This window comes from Poecile atricapillus, chromosome 22, assembly GCF_030490865.1.
Source record: "Poecile atricapillus isolate bPoeAtr1 chromosome 22, bPoeAtr1.hap1, whole genome shotgun sequence".
Classification (NCBI taxonomy): Eukaryota; Metazoa; Chordata; class Aves; order Passeriformes; family Paridae; genus Poecile; species Poecile atricapillus.
The window spans coordinates 540,478-567,089 of NC_081270.1; the positions used below are offsets into that span (position 1 = coordinate 540,478).

Below are 26,612 nucleotides of genomic sequence, written 5' to 3' on the forward strand. Positions count from 1 at the left end.
TCCTGTGCCCAGCTCCGTCCCCACTCACCCTGCCCACGTTTTTTCTCTGCACCTTTGGGTCGGTAGAGCAGCAAAGGTCACTCTGTGCCTTATCAAATGTTATCCAAGGGCCCATCCATGCCTGCTCCTTTTCCTTGCTGACACAGTAACCACAGCAAAGGGGAAACAAACCACAGCAAATCATTCACAGACATTTGGATGGATAACTGAGAGCAACTGCCACCAATTCCTAACTCTGAGAAAAACCTAACAAAATCCACAATTAAAATGCATTTTCAGTGTCTTGGTAACCTCAAAGTGGCCACAGAGCAAACTTTTGCTCATGTGGCATTAATGGACTTTTTGGTTAGATCTTCCAGGCCACCCAAGCCAGTGCCTGCCTTAGTGTGCTGCACACATCTCAGTGGGTGAATGTCTGATGAGGTACCCAGGTCCTGTGTTTCAACTGATCTTGCAAACTTCAGATGAAGCCACAAAGTTCAGGGCAGCCTTCCCAGGATGAGGAATGCAGTGCAGGCAGAGTCACATGATGACATCATCAGACAGGTTGAGCTGTTTCTCACACTCGTTATTTATATCTGCTCTAATCAGCTGCAGAAAATGCAGATAGATTTCAGTTTTAAACTGCCATGATTCCCGTGTGTGACTAAGATCAGAGATGTCTCGGGCTGCGTATTCTCATTCCATCTGGGAATGGCTTTTAGGGTGTGTCTCATTTTTGGCTTCTTTTCCCAACTCCTAGTTCTTTTCCAGTTAATTAAGGACATCTTTGTGCCTAAAGTTCACACTTATGAGGCTTCTGGCAGCCTATAAATATCCCAAACATTCTTCCTCCCAGTTTTTTAATAATATGTAAATCCAAGGTCAGTGGCTGGGAGCATGGCTGGAGGACCAACTTCACAGCTTTCCAACTCCAGTTCATAGGTTTTTCTCAAGGGACTTGGCAGGAGAAGGATCTTTGCCTTGTCCAGGGGAGTGTGTGCCAATTAACAAAATTCACAAGAAACTCTATCTTTGCTTCTTTTTAACTGAATTGCATGCAGCCTGAAACATACTAACCCTGTGCTGTGCTTCCTCTAATGGAATATTTTAAAGTATCTTTTGTTTTTACCTTGGTATAGTTTGATGAATGCTGACATTATTTGTGGTTAAAGAAATAAGCTTATGGAAAACACCACTGAGATTTGGTGGGGACCACATCCATTGAGGCTTGTAATCTTCCAGAGGGTGCAGGGACTGAACGCTGGCAAAAGAGGAGAGTGCACCAAGGTGTCATCTCTCTTCATTATGCCCTCCAAAACTTTGCCTGTATGAGAAAACAGAACTGGTTTTCAACTGAAGTTTTAAGCACATCTGTTTGAACTATTTTAAAAGCTGTGTAGATACAGAGTTTTAAACAGGTAAAATTTAAATTCTTCTGATTTCCCATCCAGAGTCTTTTCTCTGAGATGGGTTATCCCACATTCCCGTCTGAAGATAGACCATATGAGCATTAGTTAATTAATGATAAGGAACTTGATGGTTTGGCTGTAATTTTATTAAAAGGAGTTAATCTGGACAGCAGTGACTTGTCCAGGCACCACTGCACTTACATGAGTTGGCTGGGAGTGCAGAACTGGATTTTACAATACCAGATGTTTAGGGGGGAGCAGAGAGTAAATTGGTCACAGATTCTGTAGTTAAGAGCCTGCCAATTTCAAATCTCCAGTGACAGAAAGTTATTCTTTCACTGGTAGCTGGTTAAATCAGCCTTAGCGTGCAGTTTCCACCATGTCACTCAGATGGTCTCACCATGGATGACCTAAGCTGGTGTCCTGAGTCTGAGCACAAGACCCATTAATTAACAAATGGTGAAGAAAAGCCCTTTGTTCTTTGCTTATCCCCAAACTGTACAGCCCGGCCATGTGAGAGGAGGTTCCTGCCACCACTCCCATTGCCTTGTGTGGGAGGTTTCCTTCAGTGGCCGCCACCTTCTCTTGAAGGGTTGTCACTGAGGGGCATCACCTGTGCACCTGCCAGAAAGGAAGTCATTCTGCAAGCAGACAAGAAAAAAAGTTAATAGACATTGAGGTCGAGTCCTTGATGTCAGAATGATCCTAGGGGACATGAGCACTAGCCAGTTATGCTGGCCCTGTGAAGCAAAGTGGAAGATAGATGAGGGATCTTTATTTATACTAGGGACATTGTGGAATTTTTGAGACCCAAGGGAATGCTGCAGAACTGGTACTTTCTTTCAGAGTCCACTGGCTAGTGATGATGAGAATTAGCCCCATTGAACATCTGTCCATGTGTCTTTCTAAGTGCACTCATTGTGATATGTAGGCTCATTACAGTGAGGGATGTTGCAGTCTCCTGGCCAAAGTCCATCCTGTTTCTATAAATTCCACCCCCTCCTGCTGCAGCTTTAATCACGCATGGGATCTTCCTTCACTCCCTGCCTGTCCTTGGCAATTGTAGTGCATTACAAGAGCCTGGATAGGGGAAAGCAGTGCACACATACAAGCTTTTAGCACACCACAACTCTTTACCACCCTAGGGAAGGAACTACAGTAACACACCTCAGTCCCTGGACTTGAGCAAGCCAGCTCCTCCCTATTAAAGTCTAATTTGAGGAAAACAGGGTAGTTAAGCAGCCAGAGAAACTGTGAAAGTAGCAAACCAGAGAAGCAACAGTTCACATTTGTACAAGATCAGGTTTGCCAGAGCAGCAACCAGAGACGAGGTAGGATGTGCTGAAGACTGAGGAAGCGATGTCCAGCAGGAATCAGCTAGCCCACGATCTCAGCTCAGGCTCACGTAGAGCTCCAGGGACAAGCTGCGGGGTGGGAGCAGTTGCTGCTGTGCCTTGGCAAACACAGAGCTTGCCAGGACGCCGGGGAGATGGAGGGACCTGGCTGTCAGCAACACCGCTCTGCGCTTTCTCTCCTCAGGGAACACCATCACTATGCCAACTGCCTCGGGGGCCAAAAAGCGTTTCTGGATTATTGAGGACATGTCCCCATTTGGCAAGCGCCGCAAGACCGCGTCCTCGCGCAAGATGCTGGATGAAGGGATGATGCTGGAGGGATTTCGGCGCTATGACCTCTACGAGGACTGCAAGGACTCCAGCTGCCAGTTCTCTCTCAAGGTTACCCACTACCACTGCACACGGGAGAACTGTGGCTACAAGTTCTGCGGCCGTACCCACATGTATAAGCACGCCCAGCACCACGACCGTGTTGACAACCTAGTATTGGATGATTTCAAACGCTTCAAGTCTTCACTGAGTTGTAACTTCCCAGACTGTCAGTTCTCTGGCAATAGCACACACTTCCACTGTCTGCGCTGCGGCTTCCGCTGCACTGACAGCACCAAGGTGACAGCCCACCGCAAGCACCACGGCAAGCAGGACGTCATCAGCGCCGCTGGCTTCTGCCAGTTCAGCTCCAGCGTGGACTGCGAGGTGCCTGACTGCAAGTACAAACTCAAATGCTCCCACTTCCACTGCACCTACCCTGGCTGCAAACACACGGTGGTAGGGATGTCACAGATGGACTCTCACAAGCGCAAGCACGAGAAGCAGGAGCGAGGGGAGCTGCCTGCCATCTCTCCCGGCCCCGAGGGCCTTACCCACTCCACTCTGGAGTATGATATCCAGAACTCTTCCATCAACCTGGACAGTTCCCTCAACCTCAGCACTGACAACAGCAGCTCCCTGTTCTTCCTGCAGAACGCAGCTGGCGTGGGCCTCAGCGACTCCCTGGACCTCAGCAAGAAGCAGGCAGAAGTGACCGAGGGCCCGTCCCCCAGCAGAGCCGGGGCCACGTCACAGGAGAGGAGCGCAGGGACACCTGGCCCTGGGGGGGTGGAGGACGAGGACGACTCCTCCCAAGAGGATGAAGAGGACGATGAGGAGGAGATGAATGAGGAAGAGGAGGATGATGAAGAGGAGGATGATGATGATGAGGAGGAGGAGGATGAAGAGGAGGAAGACCTGAACACAGATTCTGAAGAATCGCTGCCAGACCCCGAAGGCCTGGCCACTAAAGAAGATGGAGAACCAGAGGAGGGTGCTTCTTCCACAGACCATGGCGATGCTTCCAGGCCACAGGGCGAGCCAGCCCTCACTCCAGCCCCAACTCCTGCCCCTGCCCCTGCTCCGGCTGCTGCCTCAGCCTCCACCGTTGCTCCAGCAGCTTCTCCTTAATCCTAGAGACAGCAACGGCAGTGGTTTGGTTTTTCTCTTACACAGAATTACTAGGAGGACCCCATATGAGGCAAGAACAAAGATGGGGATGGCAAATGAAAAGCGAACTCCGTGCCACAAATGAGAGAGAGGAAGGAAGGAAACCCCTGCTCCTGCCCAGGCCCCAGAAGAGATTGGTTCGCAGCAGGACTGGTGCTGCTTCACTCCATTCTTCAGATCCCGGAACAAGGGGGCAGGATGCAGCAAAAAATCCCCTTTGTATGGACATGAACCCTGAGGGTACCTGCTGCTTTTCCTTGCTCCCTGCACGGTGCGTGGGGCCTGTGCCCATCTGGGGACCCTTTTTTATGGGTGGGGCTCTATCCCCCCCAGTTTTCTTTCTGGGTTTTATTTTTCTATGTTTTCAGTTGTACGATAATAATAATAATCTCCACTTCTTGGAGGGGGGTGGGTGGGAACAAGAGGTAATGAATTTTACAAATATATATTTGTGTGTGTGTCTCTCTATATAATGTACACACACACACATATATAAAATTAAAGGAATTGGTGTCACAAAGACAGGTAGCTCAGCTTTTGCCAGTGGGAAGGAGGGGGTGAGGAGTGTGCTCGCTCTCTCCACCCTTCCCCCTTCTTTCTCCAGCATTAAATGGCATCAGACAGCCAGGGTGGGAGTGGGTATTTATTGTCACATAAATGAGGATGCATTAATGAATGAGCAGGGGTGGGAATGGGACACTCCTCTGTTCTTCCAGATCCTTTTTACTGTTAATGATAATAATTTTGAATGCTATTTATATTGTAAAACTTTCTCAGTCTACCCTTTCTCTGTAGGACACCTCTCCTCATCCCTGCTGTTCTGACTGTAGGGATTTAGCTGAAGTAACCTGGGAAGATCACAGCAGGCAGTCTAAAGGGTCTATCACACTGGAGGACTGGGGTTACTCTGCCATCCAGTTCCATCTCATCCCAACCCCCGTGTGCTTCCTCTCTGCAGAGGGTGAGGCGTTTTTGTGGTGCTTCAGTATCCCCATCTCAGGAGGCTGTGAGCTGCCCTTGCCCCATGCTGCAGCACAGGGAGCACCAAACCCGCACAGGAGCTCCTGCTCCCTAAAGCAGCCTTGAGAAAGGGCCGTGCTCTGCCCCAGGCAGTCAGAGCAGGACAGGTCCCCGTTGCCAGGCCCTGCTCCTCAGCCCTGCGCTGCAGACACAGATCTCAGGTGACTCTGAGCCCACGGGGGTCCTGCCCAGCTCTGGGCTGGGGAGGGGGACAGCCCTGTTCTGCAGCAGGACCTGCTGCCAGTCCTGGCTTTGGGGAGGTGCCACCAAGAGTGGCTGCAGGGCTGAGGCTTTGGGCACTGCACTGGTTGAGACCTCCAGCAGCTCCGGCTTTCCCCTGGCTCCAGGCTCTTCCCTGCTTCTCCTGGCCTGGCCTGGGCTGGGAACACACACTACAGGACGCTGTTTGACCCCAGATCTTTGCCTGGGCCTGAAAGGGCTTGTCTACACACACCAGGGCACCTGAAGGACTTAATGAATTCATTCTGATAGTTATTTTGGTGCCAGTTTTAAAGTATACCAGATTACTCTGAGCTTTGTCTTTTTTTTTTTTAAAAAAAACAACTTTTTTTTTATACCATGCAGGCAGGCACCCTCTCCCCTCCTCAGCTCCAGGAGCGCTTCACCTCTAAGGGATCCCCAGGATTTGTTTTCACCCTGAACAGATAAAGGTCTCAAGAAGTTTAAGTTGTTTTTTTTTTTTAATTTCCCTAAGGAACTGGTGCAGATCAGGTATGATTTATAAACAAGCAGCTCAGCTGTGTAAATGTGGGGACAGAATGTTCAGCTAATGTTTCAAAAGGAAAGGAAAAAAAAAAAGTTGTACAGTATTTTTCCTGTAAAGGTTATTACTATATATAGAACAAAAGAGAAACCACCAATGCCAAGGGGTGGAGGGGGAGGTGTCACCTGCCTTCTGGATAGCCCTTACAATATGGTTAATTGTGTGCAATTTTTTTTCTCCTTTTTTATTTTTTCTCTCTTTTTTTTTTTTCCCCTTTTTTTTCTCTCTCTCTTTTAATGTAGTGTATGTTTGTAGGGGTGGCAGGGGAGGGGAGGGCCTTAATGCTCTGGGTTGAGGCTGACTTCACACTCCCAGCACTGACCGGACCTGCACGATTCCGAACTCTAACTTGAATTTTGTAGAGATGAAACAAATGAAAACAAATGAAATATTATCACTAGTTTGTAGTTTATTTAATTCTTTGGAGTTCTTTTCCTCTATCAGCTATTTGTGTGGCTTTTATTTTTATAGGGGGTTTTTTTGTTGTTTGTTTGTTTTTGTTTTGTTTGGTATATCCCCTGCCCTCAGCTGTGTGTTTCCTAGCATAACCCCATTCTTGAATAGAACGAAGCTCACGTTCCTGGGGCAGAGTGATGGAACGATGCTCTGGAATTTCTCAAAATGGGATGGGGCAAAAGGATTTTACTTTACTAGCATTTGCTGCAGGTTCTGTACTTGTACATTTTCCCTGTGTTCAGCTACTTAGATAGTATGGTGACGGGCTCCAGGAGGAATCCTTAGATTAACACAAGCCACATCTTGCAAAGCAGATTATTTTGTACCGCCAGAATCGCCGGGATGTCTGTGGGTGACGGTGGGAGCAGGAGCGGGCGCTCCTGGGAGCAGCCGGGGCTGCTGCAGGGGAGGCCGGGGGCTCCCCTTGGGCTCCCCTTGGGCTCCCCTTGGGCTCCCCTTGGGCTCTCCTCGGGCTCCCCTTGGGCTCCCCTTGGGCTCTCCTCGGGCTCCCCTTGGGCTCTCCTCGGGCTCCCCTCGGCCCCTCGGCCCCTCGGGCTCTCCTGCTCTCGGGGGAGCCGTGTTTGACCTCTCCTGTCCCTGCGGCCCCACGGGCAGAGGCAGCGCCCGGCACAGGGGAGAGCAGCAGTGCTGGGGCCAGTGGCTCCATGGCAGGGGCTGCGAGCGCCCGTGTTTATCTATGCACACCATTTTCTCCCCCCAGGCACCCTACTTCTCCCTAGCATCTCAGCCCTTCTCCCCAACCTCTATCACCTCTTCTCTAGGAGCTGGTGCAGGGAAGGAGAGTTCTCTCCCATCAGGTCCTGCTGAAGTGAGCCCTGAGCAGGCCCTGGCAGGACAGGCCCCCGAGGCCTGGCCCCGTCCTTCTCCCAGCCCTGGAACTCTTACACTGTCTCTGTTTGCAACAACAACAAAAGAAAGTTGAACCCGACTTTTTATTCTGCCATGTTCAGGCTTTAATTCAGCAAAACCCTTAAGCAGATGACTCTGAGTGGGCCCAGGTTTAAGCCCGAGCTTAAGTGCTTTTCTGAAGAAGGGCCTCAGCAGCCCAGGAACCCCATCAGAGCAGGAGTTTGTCATCCCAAGCTCTCATATCAGTGGGACTGTCTGAAGAATGACCAGAGAAAGACAGGGAGATTCAACTGGCTCTATAAGGAGGGGAAAGAGGAGAGAGGAAATGGAACTATTTTGTCCAAAACAAGATAAAAACCAAACAAAATAAACCTTGAGATGGACCCTCCTGATTCTGCTACCATTCGCTGCTGAAGAGCAAAAAAATTGAAACTATTGACTAGATTGTTCATTCTAGCCACAAACTCAACTGGATTAAAGTCTGCGTGGAAGGAATTTTGTAAAGAAAAAAAAATTTCAAAAAAATTTTCCAATGTAGCAAAAAAAACCCAACTTTAAAAAACAAAAATTTAAAAAAAAAAAAAAAAAGACAATGAGGGAGGATTCTAGCCTTTTGTAATATCCATATTGCACACTAGGACTATAAGCCATTGCTAGCTCATTTTGAATTTTAAATGTGTAATTTTATTTTGTTTTGTTGTTGTTTTTTTTCTTTCCATGGGGAAGGGGGGGAAATAAATGCTTGAACCACCAATGCTCTTTTTAATGTTTTATAAATATGTATGTGTATATATATAAATATAAAAATAATATGTATGCACATATATATGTGTGTGTGTATATATCTATATGTATATACATATATATAGATATATAGATATATATATAGGTTTTGAGACAAAAATGCAGAAAGTGAAAAAAAACACCCTAAACAGGATGGTGTGCTCTGATTTACTTGAATCTGGTCTCTTCAGCACCTGCGTTATTAAGAACTGAATATTTTTCCACTTGAATTTAGTGCTATTAGAAATTTAATATATGTGTTTTATTTATTTGATTTTTTTTTTTTTTGCATGACTGATGCAAGGTTTGACATTTTCACTCAATAAAAACTGGAAAAAAAACCCCAAAGTTTTAAGTGATGGAATTGTCTTCTTGCTTGAGGAGGTGGTTTATGCTCGTGAGAGTTTGGGGCAGGTGGGGTGTTTGGAAAGGCCAGAAGCCCCTGAACAGTCACTGCTGCAGCTGCAGTTCTCCGCTGGGAGGTGGAGTAGGAACGGAATTCTCTCTGCTGGACTCTGGTGTTGAGGTTTCCCAGCAGCTCTGAGGTTCTCTCTGAGTTGCCATCAGGGCCCTTCACAGACACCATGAGAGCACAAGCTCATCCTCACAGTTCCACAGCTCGCTAAATGGGACAAGGAATTAGAGATGTGAATGTTCACAATTTGACTTTTCCTACCGTGGCCTCCAAGCCCTGGGTGCTGGATTGGGGTCCGTGGTGGTACTGTCAGGCTGTAACCCACCCAAAGCCTCAAGCTGACAATCAAAGCTCCAAATCAACACGTGTTTGAGTGTCCCTCAAACAAGAGGTGAGCAAGAATGAAATGTCCTGCCTGCATGGAAGGGGTGAGGAGTGGAAATTACTCATCACCACTAAAATGCTGAAATCCACATGTTTTTGACAGAACTTAGCAAGAACACAAAGCTGCATGCCAGGCATCCAAGAGCCAGCATTCCTGTCTGGAATGTGTAGCATTTTCCTGCTGCAGTAACCTGTGCAGACCATGCAGTGGCCAAGTCCAGTGACTGCCATTGGGGGTGAGGATGTGTCCTGACAGCCCCACTGCGAGCACAGTGCCCCTGGGACAGCTACTCCAGCAGCCAGGAGGGCTGAGTGTAAATTGGCTAAAAAACTCTGCACTCCATACAGACAGTCCCCATCCAGAACTACATTTCCCAGCCAGGACTCACTGCAGACCTGGGCACTTCCACACTTCCCACTGCAGGTGGGTCCAGCACAGGCTCTCATCACCAGCGTTCCTGCAGAGTGGGACAGGCAGCAGATGCTGTTTATATGAAGTAAGCAAATTACTTGTGGGGGAAGAAAGAAGGACCAAGCGCATGTTCACAGCACTTGATGTGCTCTAAAGCATCTGAGTGCTCGCCCTCAGTGTCAGGTCACTGCTCCCATCCCCAGGCCCGGTGGATCCAGACACTGCTGTGCCCAGCAGCTGTCACCAGCGAGGCCACAGCGCTGCCCATGGCCAGCACAGACCCAGCTGCCCTCCTGGCTGGGCTGCAGCGCCCTGCAAGTGCAACTGGTTCTGCACCAAGAGCAGGGATTTGCATGTCCGTGCACCCATTCCTGTTCAGCTCTGCGCTGCCGTGAGGCACTGCACGGTGCCTGTCCTGCTGAAGTCACATCAAAATGTTCTTGTTTTACCCTTCCCCTGTGGCTCTTCCCCAAGCACATGGAAGCAGCTGGGTCTTTGTGCCTCTCTGCCATCGTCAGAGAACCCAGGAGCAGCAAAGCAGCACCTGCCAAGCTTGATGCATTGGAAGCAGCTGCCTCCTTATTAGCAGAGAGGATTAGACTCCTCTCTCTTTCAAAGCCCCCTCGTTGCTCTGCTGCAGCTCCCAGCCATCCTGTTTTCAGATGTCATTATCTGAACATGCTCCTAATCCAGCCTTGGAGCCCAGAGGTTTGTTCTCACTGGAGCTCTGCCCACAGTACATGGAATATTTAAATGTTTCCAGGTGGGGACAGGGGACATGAACAACACCATTCATTGCTGGAAAGGTTTTGCTGGAACTTGCCTTTTCTCAGTGGGACTCTGACTGGACTTCATAAAATAGCAACTAAGTTGTGGGAGAAGCTGCAAGTTCTTTGAACAAATCAAAGTCTCACTCTCGCATTTGTTCCAAGCCCTTGCAGGTGTTGACTGCAGTCTTGCACCCACAGCCCTGCAACTACTGCCCCTGCACCTGGTGTGCCCTGGGAAGCAGCAGACACCAAGCAGAGTCGCTTGTTCTAATGTCAAGACAAAAACTGGACAGTTGCTGCTGCTATTGTACCTTGATACCTCGAGCATATCCCTGTAACAGCCTTTGAGTCCTCTGTGGCAGACACTGTCACATGGAAATCCAACACTCAGGCTCCAGCCCTCACTTTTTGGGTCTCTCCTGTCTTGAACAGATTCCACCAGTACCTGAAAGCTCACAAAACCTACAATTCCTACCTACAAAAAACAATTCCTAACAAATGGGTGAGGGCAAAGAGGAGAAAACAGGCACTGAGCACAGTGCTGGAAGGGATGACAAGCTCTTCATGGGGCAAGTGGGCTCACTGGAGTCCCTCAGACACTTCTCCCCTCACGAGGGTCAGGCATTGCTCAGGAGATGGGAACGTTCTCCATCCTGCAGCAGATCCCTTCACCTCCCCGGAGCAAGGCAGGGTGTCCTTGCCCCTGTCCTGCTCTTGCCTGGGACGTGCCCCAGGCCCAGCCTAGCCAAGGAAGGGTGGCCAATGGAGGCAGCTTCCCTTTTTCCTTTTGCTCTTTTTTGGCAGGAAAACTCTTAAACAAACAAATGAAGAAACACTGAGGATTTAAGTAAACAGCTGAAGATTTATCTGACAGGCACAGAGAGCTGTTCCCTGCCCCCTTCCCTCCCGTCCCCCAGCACAGAGGCAACCAGCAGCCCCTGCCCTGAGCCCCCCCGGTTGCCAGCAGCCCCACAGACCTTCCCTGGGATGTCAGGACACAGCCAGGCTCTGCCTAAATGCCAGAGCTCTGCAAGTGCCACACTGAGCTGGGCACAACTGAGGCACTTGGTCTGTGGGCAGAGCCAGTCCAGAGGGGAGCGAGAGCCTTCACTCAGTGCCAGGGGCGATCCCTGCAAGCCCCATCCTGGGAAGAGCCGCTGGTGTGCCCAGGACAGCAGAGCTCCAGCTCTGGCCTGTGGCTCCCTGCTGTGCCCAGGCCACTCACAGCAGCTCTGTGCAGAGGGTCCCGCAGGGCTGGCCCGGCTGCAGCCCCTCCTCATCTCTTCCACACAGCACAAGGGGGGACACCCACTGCGGGGGGGCACCACACTTCCCCATTTTCCCAATGTTTTACACAGATTAGCAGGTTCTGCCTGCAGTTTTTAGAGTTGTGGGGAAAAGGAGACAAGAAAGAGATGGAGTAGTGGGATATTCCAATTCCAGGCTGCACCAGGCTTGTTGTGGCAAACAGAAGAGCCTCTGAAGCAGGAGGGAGTCCCAGAGCTCCATCTCACACCCAACGCCTGCTGCTGCTGCTGCTGCCAGGGAAGTGTTGATATTACTGCAAAAAAGCAAGCAGGTAAGCAGGCATGCAGAGATGGGACCTGCTGTTGACAGAAGGGGGCAGAAAGAAAGGAATAATTAATCTATTAATTAATCTATAGAGAAGAGTATAATCACAGTATAATCTATACAGGAAAGCTGCAGCATTTAGCACCCAGTCCTTTAGTGCATGCACAAAGTGAAACTGCTTAAGTAGAGCAAATCTACTCAAAGAGATGGAAGAATATCCACCCCAGAATTTGCTCTGGTTTAATTAAATCAGTTAAAGAAATTCATTTTAGACAGGTGTCACTCTAGCTGTGCACACACAAAACCTCAGTAGTAGCCACAGAAGCAGAGGTATAAAGTTGGAAGCAGTCTGTGAAGGACTGGAAAGAACATGAGGACATGGACATGAGGGAAGGTGAAAGGTAGGCATGAGCAGGATGCTGCACAGGACAAGCAAAGGGACCGAGACACAGGCAAACAGCCTGGAAAAGTGACAGGCAGAGAATGAAAAATTGGCAACAAACAAGCCAGTGGTACTTCTCCATCCTCTGAATCAGCCCTACCCAGCCAATCACCTTCTCACACACGAGACAGTCCCAAAGAAAAGCAAGTATTTTACCTAAACCAGTAAAAAGTACAGTGTCACCCCCCTATTCCTCTTCAGGCTGTTCTTGCAGCCAGCATCATAAAATATCTCTCATTATTTGCACAAACATAGAAGAAACAAAATCCCGAAGATGAATTCCTTCAGCAGATGCAGAACAGGAGGGCTTGGTACAAAAGCAGGGTGTTGTTCTAGGAGGCTCCATGCTGTAAGTAATCCCTGAGCAGCCCTTGCAAAGCATTTGGGGAGATTTTTAGCTTGAAAGACACTTTACAGAAATAAATTGTAATTGAGTTTTAATAATCTTCCCCTTTTCAGAAAGGGCCTGACAGATGCTGCTTAGTGCTCACTTCTGCCCCATTTCAAATATTTTTACCTTATTTGGATGAAATATATTATTTTTCTAAAGAAAGGAGGTTGGGTTCTGGTTTGTTGATTTTTTATTTTTTTTCCAAAGAGATGGTTTTCCCTTCGTCCAGCTGGTGCCTTTATTAGGTTAGTGCTTGCTCCCTTTTGGGGATGGGATTGTTTTTTTCTCTGATCTGGGACAGACCACGCCAGCCCCTCAATCTAAAAGCGTGCAGCTTGTACTGTACAGCAAGTGGAGAAGTCAGGCCCTGATCTCCATCTTCCCTCTTCCCTGATACCCCAAAACTCACCCTAAGTACATTTCCATTTTTTTATATTCTTTTATAGAGCTTAAGAAGTGGTGAGAGCCACCCTTTCACCAGCATAACATGGACACAGCTCCAAAGGTGCCCATCCAGGCTGACTTCTGGGGAAGCAGAATAGTCTGGGGATAAGACAATAAAAGGGAAAATGAAGAAAGCTGCAAGCTCTCTCCTGTACCCTTAGGTAAATAATTTCCCTTGTTTCACCTGCCAGCACCCCTTTATTTATGTTTCCAATCCCTGGAGATCAAGCCTTTCTTTTGCTTTGCACTTGCATAGCACTCAGTGGAAGGAGAAGGCTGGAGAACTCACAGCTCAAGCTCATCAGCAGCTTTTGGTGTGGAGGTTCACCAACCACAAATGATTTGTGCTTAACACAAAGCACCACCACACAGAAAGGACCTTCCAAAGCTTCCTGTGTCAAAGCCCTTGCAAACACTTAGATCTCCACAGCCTGCTGCTGAAGGGTTTAATTAAGCATGGAGACCTTGACTTTAACAAAATAGGTTTGCAACAAAATGCTGCAGCTGGACCTCCTGCCTGAGCCTTTGTTTTGCCCCAGCACAGGCAAAGCAAAGAGCTCCTGTTCCAGCAGCAAGGGCTGCAAATGCCAGCAATGGAGCAGACACCACTGTGCCTTTCCACACCCCAACACACACCACACTTTATCCAGCAGCACACACCAGGATGGTGGCAAACCATCCTCCCCTAACCAAAGACAACATGAAGAGAGAACAGTTATAGAAGAGCACTTCCTTGCCAGAAGAACCCGAGTGGCAGCAAGGGCAGATCCAAGCGTGTGTCTCAGAGCAGGCTGAGTGAGGGGCTGGGCAGCTCCTCTCACACCTGCACAGCCCAGCTCAGTGCCCACGGCTGCCTGGTGGCCAGAACAGGGCTGGGGCTCCCCCAGGGCACAGAGTTCATGGGGCTGGGGGCTGTTCAAGCTGCAGGACCTTGCACAACAGCTGGTTCCCAAAGGTGGCTTTCTCAAGCAGCTGGTCTGTGTCACAGCTCTGGATCTACCAGCCAGTATTTCTTACCATCATGTGTGAAATCCAAGGCACACTTACAAGCAAAATACTTTGCAAAGTCATCCTCTTCCTTCTGATCCCAAACACTTTGGTTTGTTTCGTTATGTCACCAACACACAAAAAACAACAAAAACAAGATTCTTCCTGCTTTTGACAAAGATGCACATAGGACCAATTTGGCACATCTGAGGGTAAGGAATGCTGGGGGCAGATGATAGGAAACATCTCTTAACCCTTTCTCCCTTTTGAGTAGCCCACATTTCTCTTGCAGCTATTGAAAAGGGAGTTCTTATATTCTCAAATTACTGGGAAGTACCAGTCTGATGTTGTTTCCTCTAGGAGAAAGCACAGGCTCACAGGCATTCACTGAAGTGTGCCCAGATGACATTGCCCAGAGGAAACTCCCTTCACCTGTTTTTCATATGCTATTAAAGACCAATAGAAACCATGTTAGGAACCCACTGAACTCAGCTCTCTGGTGTGTTATTCTTCTTTCTGTGTAAAACAGAGTAAAAACAGAGTGCACAGTAGAACAGCACTGGAGTCAGTCAGGTGGTAGGGAACTGCTGCTGCTGTCTCATTCTGCAGCTGAAAGGTTCTCTACCTGCCACTGTCAGTGCCAACAAGCCAGTGGGGGAAGCAGTTCAAAGGGCAGCTGAGCTAAGAAGTTCTTTCTAGAAAAAAAAAAAAGAAAAAAAAGAAAAAAAAGGAAAAAATTACAAAGTAGTGAGGCTAGGAGGACCAAAATCCTCTTCCTGCAACTGCTGCTATGCTGGAAAGAGAAGGATCACGACACAGAGGAATAGAATCTGAGATTCATGACTGTACTTGCAGGTTAGAAGGCCTGGCTTCTTCCAAATTCTCTGCTGGTGGGTTGGATCTTTTCAACAAAGTACACAAACAGCCCATCAATGGCCAGAGGCACAGGTTTTGAGCAACAAAGGCCTTGATGGGGTTTTCTGGGATTCATCAGGTTGGAGAAAGGAAAAACTTTAGAACTGGCACAATATACAGAAAACCTGCAGAATTGGTAAAGTAGTAAGAAAGAGAAACTAATGGACAGAAAAGCACAGTTAAAGAAAACTGCCTTTTACTCTGCACCAGAAATCCTGAGGGAAATGAACTGAACACTGGCAACAGGGAGGAAAAGGGGGGGAAATGAACCCACAGGGATGCTTGTACTCTAAACCCTGTAAGTCACTCTGCAAGGCACATACCTCAGCAACATATTTTCCACATTTCACCAACTGCTGTTGTCCAGGCACTTTCTATTTTCAAAACCTTCTATGTATATAAAATGTATACAGGCAGGACAATACTTTTCCACCACTTCCCTGTGTTGTTGTGTTTTCTTCTCACAAGGATTTTTGGCTTGGCAAAATGAAGTGTCATCTCTTTAGATCTTAAGAAAAGCCCTTCTTTTTAAGCACTTTCAAATTTGCCCTGTTTTAGCTAAACGTGACGTTCTTTGTGAACGTTAAACAGTGGAGAGAGAGACTGAGAGGGAGAGAGACACACACACACACACACACTCACTCCTGGGGAAGATATTCGTCCATTTAAGGCATGAGAAATCATCACATTCAGCAGCAGGTCTAAATACAGTAATATCAAGGTCCCTTTCACTCCCCCGGGCAGGAAAATGTCACTGTGTACCAGACACCCAAATACTTGGGAATCAAGTAAATCCCTCATTTTTCAGAAGGGAGCCAAATCCTTCTGTGGAACAATGATGGAAGTGTAGTAGCTACAATTTACTTGCACAGCATCTCCTTTGGTGGCTTCTGGTCTGGGATGGCAAGGTTAGGGCAGTCATGGGACCCAGCACAGCATTCCCTCCTGGAGATAAGACTGAGGGGCCATGGCATATCTCACACGCTCCCTTCAGCACCTCCTGCTGCTGGTGGAAGGATCAGGACGTATTTCACACCCTGCAGAGCCTCCTGCTGGGAGCAGAGGCACAGAATAACTGCACTGCACTCACTGGGGGAACATCCAGCCCAGCTCTGCACCATGGGCAGCATCACCACGCCCTTGCTGCTCTTTGTAGTGTACAAAGTGTACTTACACTGCACTTACACCACTGCCCAGAACAGGAGCAGTCAGAAAACCAGAAAAAAATTGTGCTTTCAAATGTCCTTTGGAATACATTTTAAAAGGACCCGATTTCTGTAACCATCCCTTTCCCCTCCCCTGACCACCCTACATGCATATTTCTCCCAAAAATAAGAGCCACGGTAACCCAGTAATAGCCTGGTGTTAAATAGTGGTAACTCATATTTATTACAATTATATACAATCATATTTTATATTTGAAATCTATACATGATCACACAGACGAGCACACTTGCTTGGTGAGGACAGTGAGACTCGGTTGTTACAAGAATTGCTCTGCTAAGATGCTCTGATGCAGTGAAGAGTATCATGGGACACCACCATTTCACCAGCTGCAAACACAATGCTGCAAATGAGAGGTTTCAAATTCACTGGTTTGTCTACAGCCCAACGGGGCAAAAAACAAGGCTGGACTGGGCAAGAATGGCCAGTGGTTAAACCTCAGAACTGGAGCTGTTCTCTCTGCTAGAGAGACTGCTTTGCTGAAGCAGGAGCCTGTCACCGGAGAGGTACCATTTATGATCATTTTTCTTGTAATTTAGGGAGAAAAAAAGGCTAAAAACCATTGCAAATATTCAGAATTAACCAATTATTTCAGCATCTGATTTCAACCATTTGTTCGTTCATTCATTCATTCATTCATTCATTCATTCATGGCAGCTATAAATAAAAGATGTCAAAAACTGATGTGAGCTCCTTGTCTTTGGAGGAGGAAGGGTAATAATTGGGATGAGTGGAGTCAACTTCTAAAGCCTTTTACTGGGGAGCAATCATCAAGAAAGCCACCTGTTCTCATGGATTTTACTGTGGCCATGACAACTGGACTTGGTCCCTACCAACAGGCCACTCTGATGAATGTAAGCTTGTGGGGTGGAAATTGACCCCACAGAAACTTAGTGTTTTTACATGCTAGGTAGGTTCAGCAATTTCAGGCCTGGCATAAGGTTTGGAAGAGCTAAGACTGAAATCTGGTGAGGAATTTGAGGTTAAAATGTTGGGGTTTTCTTCTCCTTCTTTTTTTTTTTTTTTAGTTTTTTTTGGGGGGGGGGTGTTTTGGTTGTTTTGTTTTGTTTTATTTTTGCAACAGAGTATCAAGTAGTTTGAGAAATAAAACAGGGTTATTTTAGGAAACAGAACTGCTTTGGGCCTTATGTGGGATTAAAGGCTTGTGAAATCAAGGAGCTCAGGAGAGACTGGTTTCTGAAATTGGACAGAAGGGCTCTAGGATGCAGCAAGAGGCCAACTGCTCCTGTGAGAGGGTGTGTTGTGTAGCTGTGCTGCATGGTAAGGCCGTCGGTCTGCCAGCCCAGCAGTGACCCCAGCTCTCAGGAAGAAGGGCTGGGAGAGGAAAAGAAGCCACTGCAAGACTGCAAAGCCCTGTGGTGAAAGAGGGCAATCATGTTGTTCACCAAGCAATCACAACCTTGCTCAAGGTCAATCAAGGGAGAATCACTGCAGGGAATGGTAGCTTTTCTCTCCCCGAACCAGGAGAGGCACTGGGGACAGTGCAGCAGGCTGGGGATGATGTGCAGCAGCAGCAGCCAGGATGTCTTAGTCAATCTCGTTCTCGTTGCTGGCTCCCTCAGGTCTTCGTAGCTTTTCCACTTGCTCATTAATCTGACCATCCCCTCCTCGCCGGTCCTCAGTCTGGACACCCAGACATTCCTCCTCATCCACATGGCTAACATCATCATCCTCATCGTCCTCTTCCTCCTCATCGTTCCTTTTGGTTTCCCGTTTCTCCTCCTCGCCCTGCACCTCCATCCGCACCTGGCTGCTGACGTCGATGACGGCCTTGGTGGCCTCCTCGGTGCTGAGCAGGTGACAGCTGGCCTTGGAGCCCTCGGGACTGTGGCTCTCCTTCACTGGGGATGATGTGCTGGACTCGTTGCTCACTGGTGAGATGTCACTGCTGCTGTTGTGGTTGGCAACAACAGGGTTGGAGGGTGAGCTTGGCTTCACCGGGATCTGCCATGACGGGATCTTAGGAGCTGAAGGGGAGGGAGGGAACTGCCTCCTTGGGGAAGAGAAGAGAGGAAGAAAAGGAAAGAAAAGGGCTTTTTTATAAATACTGAGGGGTTTCAGCAAGGCTGAAACTGCCAAGTGTCTTTGCCATAAATGAGCAAAACCAAGGCCACTTCACTTCTCCAGAGAGATTCTCAAAGTGCTTTACAAGCACTCAGCAACTGAGCCTGTACACCAGGAAAATATCCCAGCTGGGCAGTCTGAAGCACTAAAATCATCCGATTTGGCCAATTTCACAAAGGAAGCTAGCACTCAGGAATGCTGCCTGTGAAAAGACATGGTGTCTCTTTATAAGACAATCACTAATTAATTGGTAGAGAAAATTCCCACTGGAGCAAGAAGTCAGACTCACCAAGTGCGTGAGCCAGGGAATTTCACCACCTGGCTCTCACGTTGCTGTGATACACCACTATTGCACTCTGGCTCATTGCAATCCAGAGCCTTTCTCCCAGTCCCAGCAAGCACTTTACGTGTTTGGGCCAGGCCCTGGCTGCCACAAACTGGTTCAGCTCCTCTGACTTGAATGGAATCATACCAGCATGCACCAGTTGGAAAGCTGGCCCTGAGTACTTCCCAGGTGGATTTTAAGGATATGATACTAGCAGGATAATGCCCAGTACTAACAGGAGATTCCAAGCACCAAACAGGACAAACATAAGTGCAAGGGGGGCACTGGTGCCCCCAGAGAATCATCCATGATGAAGGGCAAAGCACAAAAGCCATGTCTGATGTAGTAGTCCCATGCATCCTTGCCTGTGTATGTGACAAGTGGGAGTATGAAGAGGTGTCAGATGGAGGCCTGCAAAGGCCGTGTGCCAGGGGCTCCTCACGCCCCTCAGGGGAGCTGGCAGGTGCCACGATCCAGAGCAGAGCAGAGGGAAGCTGGCTGCTGTCCTGCAGTGAGTGCTCGTGCTCGGCACTGCCTCCCCTGAGACTGAAGCAGGAGCAGGAGCTGCTCTCAGCTCCCTGCAGAGCTGGGCTGAGTCACCCCATCCTCTGTCAGTGCTCTGCTGTGGCATGATTCTCACCCTGGCTATGCCCTGACCCTGAGCAAGGCAGCTCAACTGTACCCAGAAGTGACTTTCTAAAACAGAATATGGGTGCAGATGTAGTCAGTTCCTCAAACTAGGTGAGAGGCATCCTGACTGTGGGGGAAGTGCAAACAAAAATGAAAAATCTTATCAGTTCCCTAAAGTGCTCTGTGATTTAAGGCCAGTTGGAAAAGCATTTTGAAACCTGCAAACAGAAAGTGACAGTGGACTGCAAAATGGTATCATTAAAATAGCAGTAACAGGATATAGAGGTAGTTCCTGTTGGAAATGCCTTTCCTCTCCACAACTGAGGGAATCTCAGAAAGCAGCATTTTCCCCACAACAATCTGCTCACATATTGCATCCATACCGGTTCAGGAGAAGTCCTTTTAAAGAGTAGATCTCAGATTTCAATTCATTAATATTCTGTGACTCCAGAATCCAATTGGTGGAAGTTGTGGCCTAGAATGTGAAAGACAAGACATAAAGATCAACATCTGAACTGGAAGATAGTTCACCAATGTCACTTTTTCCTATGTTGTCCTACTCCCATCTGGGAATTTTAAGTCCTGGGGATAACATACATAAGCTCTTATCACTTAAAATCTCTCCGATTTGAGAAAAACAACTTCCACACTACAAAGTACTTGAACAGATCCCCATGATGACCAGAAATAATAATTATCTCAAGGTGCCAAGACTATTCAATATTTGCTTTGTGTTTGGGAGACTAATTAATCTTGTCTCCAATCTTGCACAACCACTGCTAAAGCATCTCAAAGGGACATTTCTCTTTTCAGGAGGCCAGCACTTGTGAGAATTCAGGCACAGCTGGGCCCACACTGGATGTTTTCCACCAACGTATCAGACACAGAACAATACACACAGAGATAAACCAAATCATTTGGTACTGACCTAGTGAATGATTTCTAGAGAAGAACTAGAACTAGGATCCTGAACAGCACTGGGAGTTGCACTGAATCAGGTCCTTTACTCCTTCATGTGGCTGAACTTAGCTGAGGCAACAGATTCAAATATTATATATTAACAACTGCTTTAAAACCATTTGCTGCTCATTTCTACTAAATCACAAAAGAAAGAATCAATTATCTGCACTATGTGGCATTTAGAGGTAGGCTGATAAATACATACTTGAAAGTTGCAAAAATTTTCCCTACTTGATCTGAAGACTCAGATCTGTGCTTGAGTTACCAGGTCTTATCTCCAGAAGCAGCTGGACTAGGCACTGTTCCTCGGATATTTCAAGGCAGTGAATGCAGTTTTGTGGGGAAAGATGGTGAGTAACTCATGGAAGCCTGGTACAGCTGCCACCAGAATTGCATCAGAATTGCCATGGGATATCAGGCAGAAATTAGAGTAACTGAGGATAACATGATGCAGACAATACTTTTGGCACTCTTTCTTTTAACTCTTTTGGGAACTTGAGAAACGGGAGTTTTCTAAACACAGATCATGGTCTGTGGTTATCCCATCCTTTTGCTCCAGTAATTCCTGTTGCCATGAGACCAAAGAATACTCATGCCTGGCACTCCCCACAGTAATTTCTACTAAAAGCCATTAGGAACAAACACACTGGTGAGTATCACTGCAGAGACAGTTCTAATAAATTCCCCACCAAAGGAAGCCAGAACTGGAATAACACAAAACTTCTCCTCAGCAGTTCCCACTAGATGTAGCCAGAACCGCTTGTTCCTACTCACCCCTAAGCAGCCTCGAGCTCCTGCAGAGTAACCCAGAGCCAGCACTGCTCACAGCGACTTCTGGGCTTCAAACCCAAAGGGCTGGGAGAGGCTCAGGCTGTAGGAGCTGTGTTACACACAGATGCATTCCCTCAGGATTCACACTCCCAGCCCTCAGACAGCAAGAATCCAGGAGCCACTGTTCTGGCTTTCTAAGACCTTGAAAGCTACAGCAGCACATTAACAAGGGAGTGATTTCCACTCACTGGCCTGCAAAGGACTCAAATTTCCAAAACACATATGGTGCCAGATGCCTAGGATTTAGAAATAAAATCTGACATCTGGGGCTTTTTAGCCAGTCTCTTTAAAAACAGTTGTAGAAAATTCAAGCCTTGAATTTTTATGTACGTTTTTTAATTACTTAAAGTCCCTCTTTTTAATTTTTTACAGCATGCCAGTAGGAATTTGAAAAGCAGATAGAAAAACTTACATTACAGCTGAGAAAACACAGTTTTTTTATTTGGTTTGTGGGGTTGCCCAAGTTTTTCTTTGTACACATGAGGTTTAGATATCATAACAATGTGTGCTACCATTTCAGTGCAGGGGGTAGAGAGGGGGGAAGGAAAACTTCTTCAAGACTCTCTAAACCACCAAGACTTATGGCCTTTTTCCTTCTTAAAGCTCAACATGTGTTCTTAATCTTAACACTTAAGACCTGAAAACAGTTTTCCAATTTCCGGACTGGCTCCAGGCCACTGTCAGGCCACAGATCCCAAGGAAAACTGAAGCAGTGGTGTGACCATGAACTGGCTTTCATGCTTGTGTTTCCAGCTGTGCCACTGAAGGATTCCTCCTGCACAGTGTGCACAGAGCCAGCTGTGGCCCACCTCTTACACACCATCCAAGGCTGTGCATGAGACTCAAGTGTGCTAGGGGGAGAAGACAACTGCTCCTGCTACAGGTCAAGGGCTGTAACACTGCCTGAAAGACTTCACAGGAAAATCTCCCTGGACAGAGAACACCACAAGGTAACTGTGAACAATCTCAGCCTTGAACAACCCAAGTTTGTGAGGCAAAGGAAGAGTTCATCTCCATGTGACTGCCTCACACATCTGCATCTTACTGGCTGATAGAATGCTTGGGCCAATGGTTGTGAAGTACTTTGGAGAAAAGCACTAATTCTCATTGCCAGAAAGAAAATCAATTTTGGTTAAAAGTGGTTACTTTATTTACACATGCAACGACACAAACCAGTCAGAATGGATGGTTTTATTGCCAAGGTCAAGTCAAGAGTCAAGGGGAATGGGTCACTGTGTGTCATTAACAGGGCTGTAATGGGGCAACCTGTTACACTCAGCTGACCAAAATCAGTGAAACAAGAACCCAAATAGTAAGAATGTTTGGCCATTACCTGGATCTGATCAAGTGACTTAAATACAATCTTTCAAGTGTATGCCTGGCTGAGCAGGATGAACAGAGTACAGGAGAAATACCAATGTGTAAAATAACATATTACACACACACAAAAAAATCTCTGCACAACTGTCTTTGCCTCTTTTGGTCAGTGGACTAACTCCCCAGTAATTTCATCTCAGATGCAGCACTGAACATACAGAGCTGGAAACAGATCTGAGGCCTCAGACACACGAGCTTCATCCAAAACTACACAGTAAAGCCCTCTCCAAAATCAGATGTATTTCAGTGGGTACCAAACTCATATCCAGTGCTCTAACCACACCACCCATGAAGAAATCAGATGCAGAGAAACTGTTTGGGGACATGGCAGAGCTAATGGCTGGGTTGTGAACCCAAGAGGTGCTTTCCATGTGTCCACAAAACACGAATGCTACAAAACTGGTGATACTCTAAAGCTGAAGAGTTGGATGCTGGTACCTTAGAAGCAGCCAGTTCTTGGGTGAGCTCTTGGATTTTCTGTTGCTGCTGGATTAGCAGCTCCTGGACAGCTGCTAAGGTTGTCTGTAACTGAGTCACTGTAAGGGAAAAAGCAGAAGAGTTGAACTGAGATACAGCCACATACACACTCACCCACGCCTTTCCTGCTGTCTAGCTACAAAGATGCCTCTATTTGTACTATATTTAATTTATCTATGCCCGCCTGCTCACTTTAATCCATATGATTTATTTGCACTGTGGGTAATCTACCTGCACTGCATCTAACCTCCAGTATTTCTAGTTTATCTTTCCATTGTATAGATGTCTATAGCCCACAGTATATCCGTCTAAAACCTCTCCCTTTTAATTATATTGGTTTATGATTTGTACATCTCCCTGAACTTCCACAATGTTTGTATCATTTATCTATCTCGGGGCTCTTGCAGGCAAACACTGGGGCTAGCTCCACTCTGGGAAAAGGCTGCTCTCAGGGTTGACCTTAGGGTAACATGAGAAATGAAAGATGCTTTTCCTCTCACTCTCCAATGAAAAGTGTAATTAGCATCCTCCTATTCTCAACCTACCACTCCTTCAACCACAATATCTTTAATAAACTTACTGCTGAAAATCATCATTTTTTTCATCCCAGCTGAATATACTTTGCACTTTTCCCCTTTTATTTCAAGACAGCACCCTGTATTCCTGGCCTACACCCCAGAAAACACTGAAGAACTTCTGCTGGACTCCAGCTTCAGCTGTAGAACTTTTTCTACTTTGGCACTTTATCCAAAGCTTCCAGGGAGTAAACAAGCTGATAAAATAAATAAAATTAAAAACTCTATTGGTGTGACAGGTAACAGCTAATCCAGACCATCATTAGGGCATCAGGTAATGAACAGACACCCTATAGAGTCAATAACATAGAAGGTGGCTAAGGTCACAGAGGCACAGTAATTACAGACTCTCCTGACCCTTCCTCGGATTTTCAGATGGAAGGTGGGGAGAAACCACTGAAAAAAAAAAGCCCCTGAAAACATCAGAGAAGCAGAAATTAAAAATGAACTTTACAGCCCTCCGAAAGGCTGTCATTTTATTCCCCTTATTAATATTCTGAGGTTGGGAGCCTTTCCGTAAAAACATAATTAATTGAGGCCGTGCCGACAGTAAACAAGCAATTTCAAATTAAACCGAAATGACGGCGGCTTCATTTGCAAATGTGAACAGATTCTCAGAGCAGATAAATGAAGTCACCACATAAAGTGGAGATGGAGGGAAAGAAAAGGGTGGGGGTCTTGGCAGAATGGAGGATACAGGGAGAAAAGCTTTGAGGGGTGAATTGATGGAGTCATTAATCTTTACCTGTCTGTGTCACGCTGCCACTCATCTCAGAAATGTTTGACTCAATCCTCTGAAGTTGTTTCCTGTCTTCTTTGCCTCCCATGATGAGAGGGACCAGGTATTTCTGCATGGAGTACAGAAACTTTTTCAGGAAACAGGGATGTGCAAAGAACTATTCCTAATCCACCAGAAACATCCTCAAATCCCACCCCCCAAATCTCAGCCTTTATCACAGAGCCAGTGATCATTTATCCACACATCTGGCTGAGAAAAGAAATTCCCTCCACAGTAGGTGTAAAAAGAAGTTGCAGAAGAGGAGTTTTGTGGTTACATTTGTCTGGGTGCTGAAAACCAGCTCCTAAGTCTGGACGCAGCCACAAAATCTGCCTTATTCCACCCTTGCAGAGAGAGTGTGGACTGGATATAACAGGTCACAACTCTCCCCTAGCTTCCATGGAACCTTCTGCAGCCTCATCCTAGGAACAGAATGTGCTTCAACAAGAGCATACACAATGGAAATTACCTTATTTCTAGTAGTTTGAGATCCACAGCTAAAAACTAGCTTGCTTGCCACTTTTTGACTCTGCATTTTCATGCTAAGTGTCTACATTTCTGAAATATACCAATGGCAGTACCAGTGAGAACAGAGATGCTTCACCAGCTTGGAACCAACACCATCATTTGGACACAAGCAGCAGAACATGTTTGTCTCAGAGTACAGTGTAGGAGTAGCAAGGGACATATTACCTTGTAGAGCTGGTGGAATCCAAAGGCAATTCCTGCCATGATGATAGCCAAAGCCCCATAATCTCGCCATCTGGAGCCAGGGGGATCTAAAAGTTAGAATCAAGAAATAATTATAGTCAGAACTGCAGGTGATAACATTTTTGTACATCCATTTCATCAGAGAAAAGAGTAATGATTAACACACAGTGTGCAGGCCTTTGGCTGAGGACATTTAAACATCCAGCCAGACCTCTGGCATTGACTCTGGCCTTGCAGTGGCACAGGGAGAGAAATCACAGCAACAATTAAAGAGGGTCCATCAAACTCTTTTTCCCTACTCTTTCCTTGTAGAAGACACTCTGAACCAGGTAACTGTCTCTGGGCTGGTACTAGCTAACTCCTTACCTGAATACCTATTGTTCTCCACTATCATCATTTTTGAAAATGGGGACAGAGCCAGAGACCCAGAAGAGGGCAGGAGAAAGGAAAGAAGGGAGTGTTTTAAGAAAGACGAGAAATCTACCAGGGCAATAAATGGGTTTATGAAAACTGTGTCAGCAATTATGGACCATTTCAATGAGGAAGGATCCAGTGTCTTTCAAGCTTAAATTACAAATAGGGACCAAAGCACACATAAAGAGCAGAGAGAAAATATGCAATTAAATATCTACAGAGAGAGGTAAAGAAGTAGATAAAAGCTTGAGATATTTAACACACAATTGTGCACAGAAGCTTAGAGGCTGCACAGAGGAAAGTGAAGATATGCTATGCCCTGCTCCTTCAGCAGAATCAGAAGACACCTGTAGTTTTCCACCAGCCTTATCCTGTCACCTCCCTCGCAGTTCCCTGAACGAACCTTGTACTGCCCCCGGGTTTCTTTAATAATAAGGAGGATGCAGAATGATCTGCCTGAAGTTCAATGGCAGGATGTGGGCAGAACTGGCATGATGGGAGACTGGTGTGGTCTCCAAATTTACATGTGACTAGAATGTCTCTTAAATGCATTGTGCTCTCCAAAGTCTCAATTTAGGAGGCTTAACTGGCTGAAATGGGTGGCCTCTGGTCTCCTTTCTGCTTTGCTCACCTACTGCCATTTTGCTTGTTGCTGAATTCTTCTACAGGCATTTCATTCCAAAAGTTACCCCTCATCCCAACACTTGGGGTCTAGAGTATTTGGGTCTGACTCCCAAATACTGGCACTCAGAGCTTCTTGCTTCATTTTAGGACACAGCGCCTGAAATTATCCTCTGGCTAGAAATCTGAACAAATTAAGGCATCTCTGTCAGAACTGGTGAATAGTGTCACCAGGAGTATTTTGGGTTGCTGCAGTTGCAGTTTTGGAGCTTAGGCACATGATCAAATTATCATAACTTTTTAACTTAATGAGTTAACACACGTCAGCTAAGCTGCAGTAACTGGCTGTGTACATGTCAGGATTTAAAATGATCTCTTGTTAATCTTGCTGTGAACCCCAGCAATCCATCCCACTTTCCCCCCTGTGCTGTGCCCCCACTGTCACTTCTGGTACCTGAAGTCTCTTGGGTTCTCTCCCCTAAAATTCTGACTAAAAACATCCTTCTGTGACAACACAGTTTGTTCCAGGCTGAGCTGCTTTTGTACAGGATTAATTATCCCGAGGGTCTGTGAATCCTGCCCACGGCTGTCCTTGATGGGCTGTCCCAAACTCCCTCCCAGCTCCACTGACCTCCGAGCAGGAAGGAGACACACCTGTAGGAATCCATCTGCTTTGCCCTTTCACCTCACTCATCTCTCCCTCCATTCCTGTAATGCTTGAGCTAAGAACATTT

At 46.9% G+C, this 26,612-nt stretch overlaps 2 protein-coding genes across 18 annotated transcripts in view; one reads left to right on the plus strand and one right to left on the minus strand.

Moving 5' to 3' along the window:
• Positions 1 to 7,948, plus strand: part of CASZ1 (castor zinc finger 1) — a 203,611-nt gene extending 195,663 nt beyond the window's left edge. For all 17 annotated transcript variants that reach the window (XM_058854850.1, XM_058854854.1, XM_058854857.1 and 14 more), the window contains one exon: positions 2,931 to 7,948. In XM_058854850.1, coding sequence (XP_058710833.1) covers positions 2,931 to 4,186 — 1,256 coding nt within the window. In that variant the 3' untranslated portion in view covers positions 4,187 to 7,948. The remainder of the gene's footprint in view (positions 1 to 2,930) is intronic.
• An 8,282-nt stretch (positions 7,949 to 16,230) lies between these two features.
• The window catches only part of PEX14 (peroxisomal biogenesis factor 14), a 67,847-nt gene continuing 57,465 nt past the window's right edge, over positions 16,231 to 26,612 (minus strand). Inside the window, exons 5-9 of the mRNA XM_058854916.1 lie at positions 24,826 to 24,911; positions 24,100 to 24,202; positions 22,741 to 22,838; positions 19,518 to 19,609; positions 16,231 to 18,108 (exon numbers count right to left, since the gene is read on the minus strand). Of these exons, the coding sequence (XP_058710899.1) occupies positions 17,643 to 18,108; positions 19,518 to 19,609; positions 22,741 to 22,838; positions 24,100 to 24,202; positions 24,826 to 24,911 (845 nt within the window). The 3' untranslated portion in view covers positions 16,231 to 17,642. The remainder of the gene's footprint in view (positions 18,109 to 19,517; positions 19,610 to 22,740; positions 22,839 to 24,099; positions 24,203 to 24,825; positions 24,912 to 26,612) is intronic.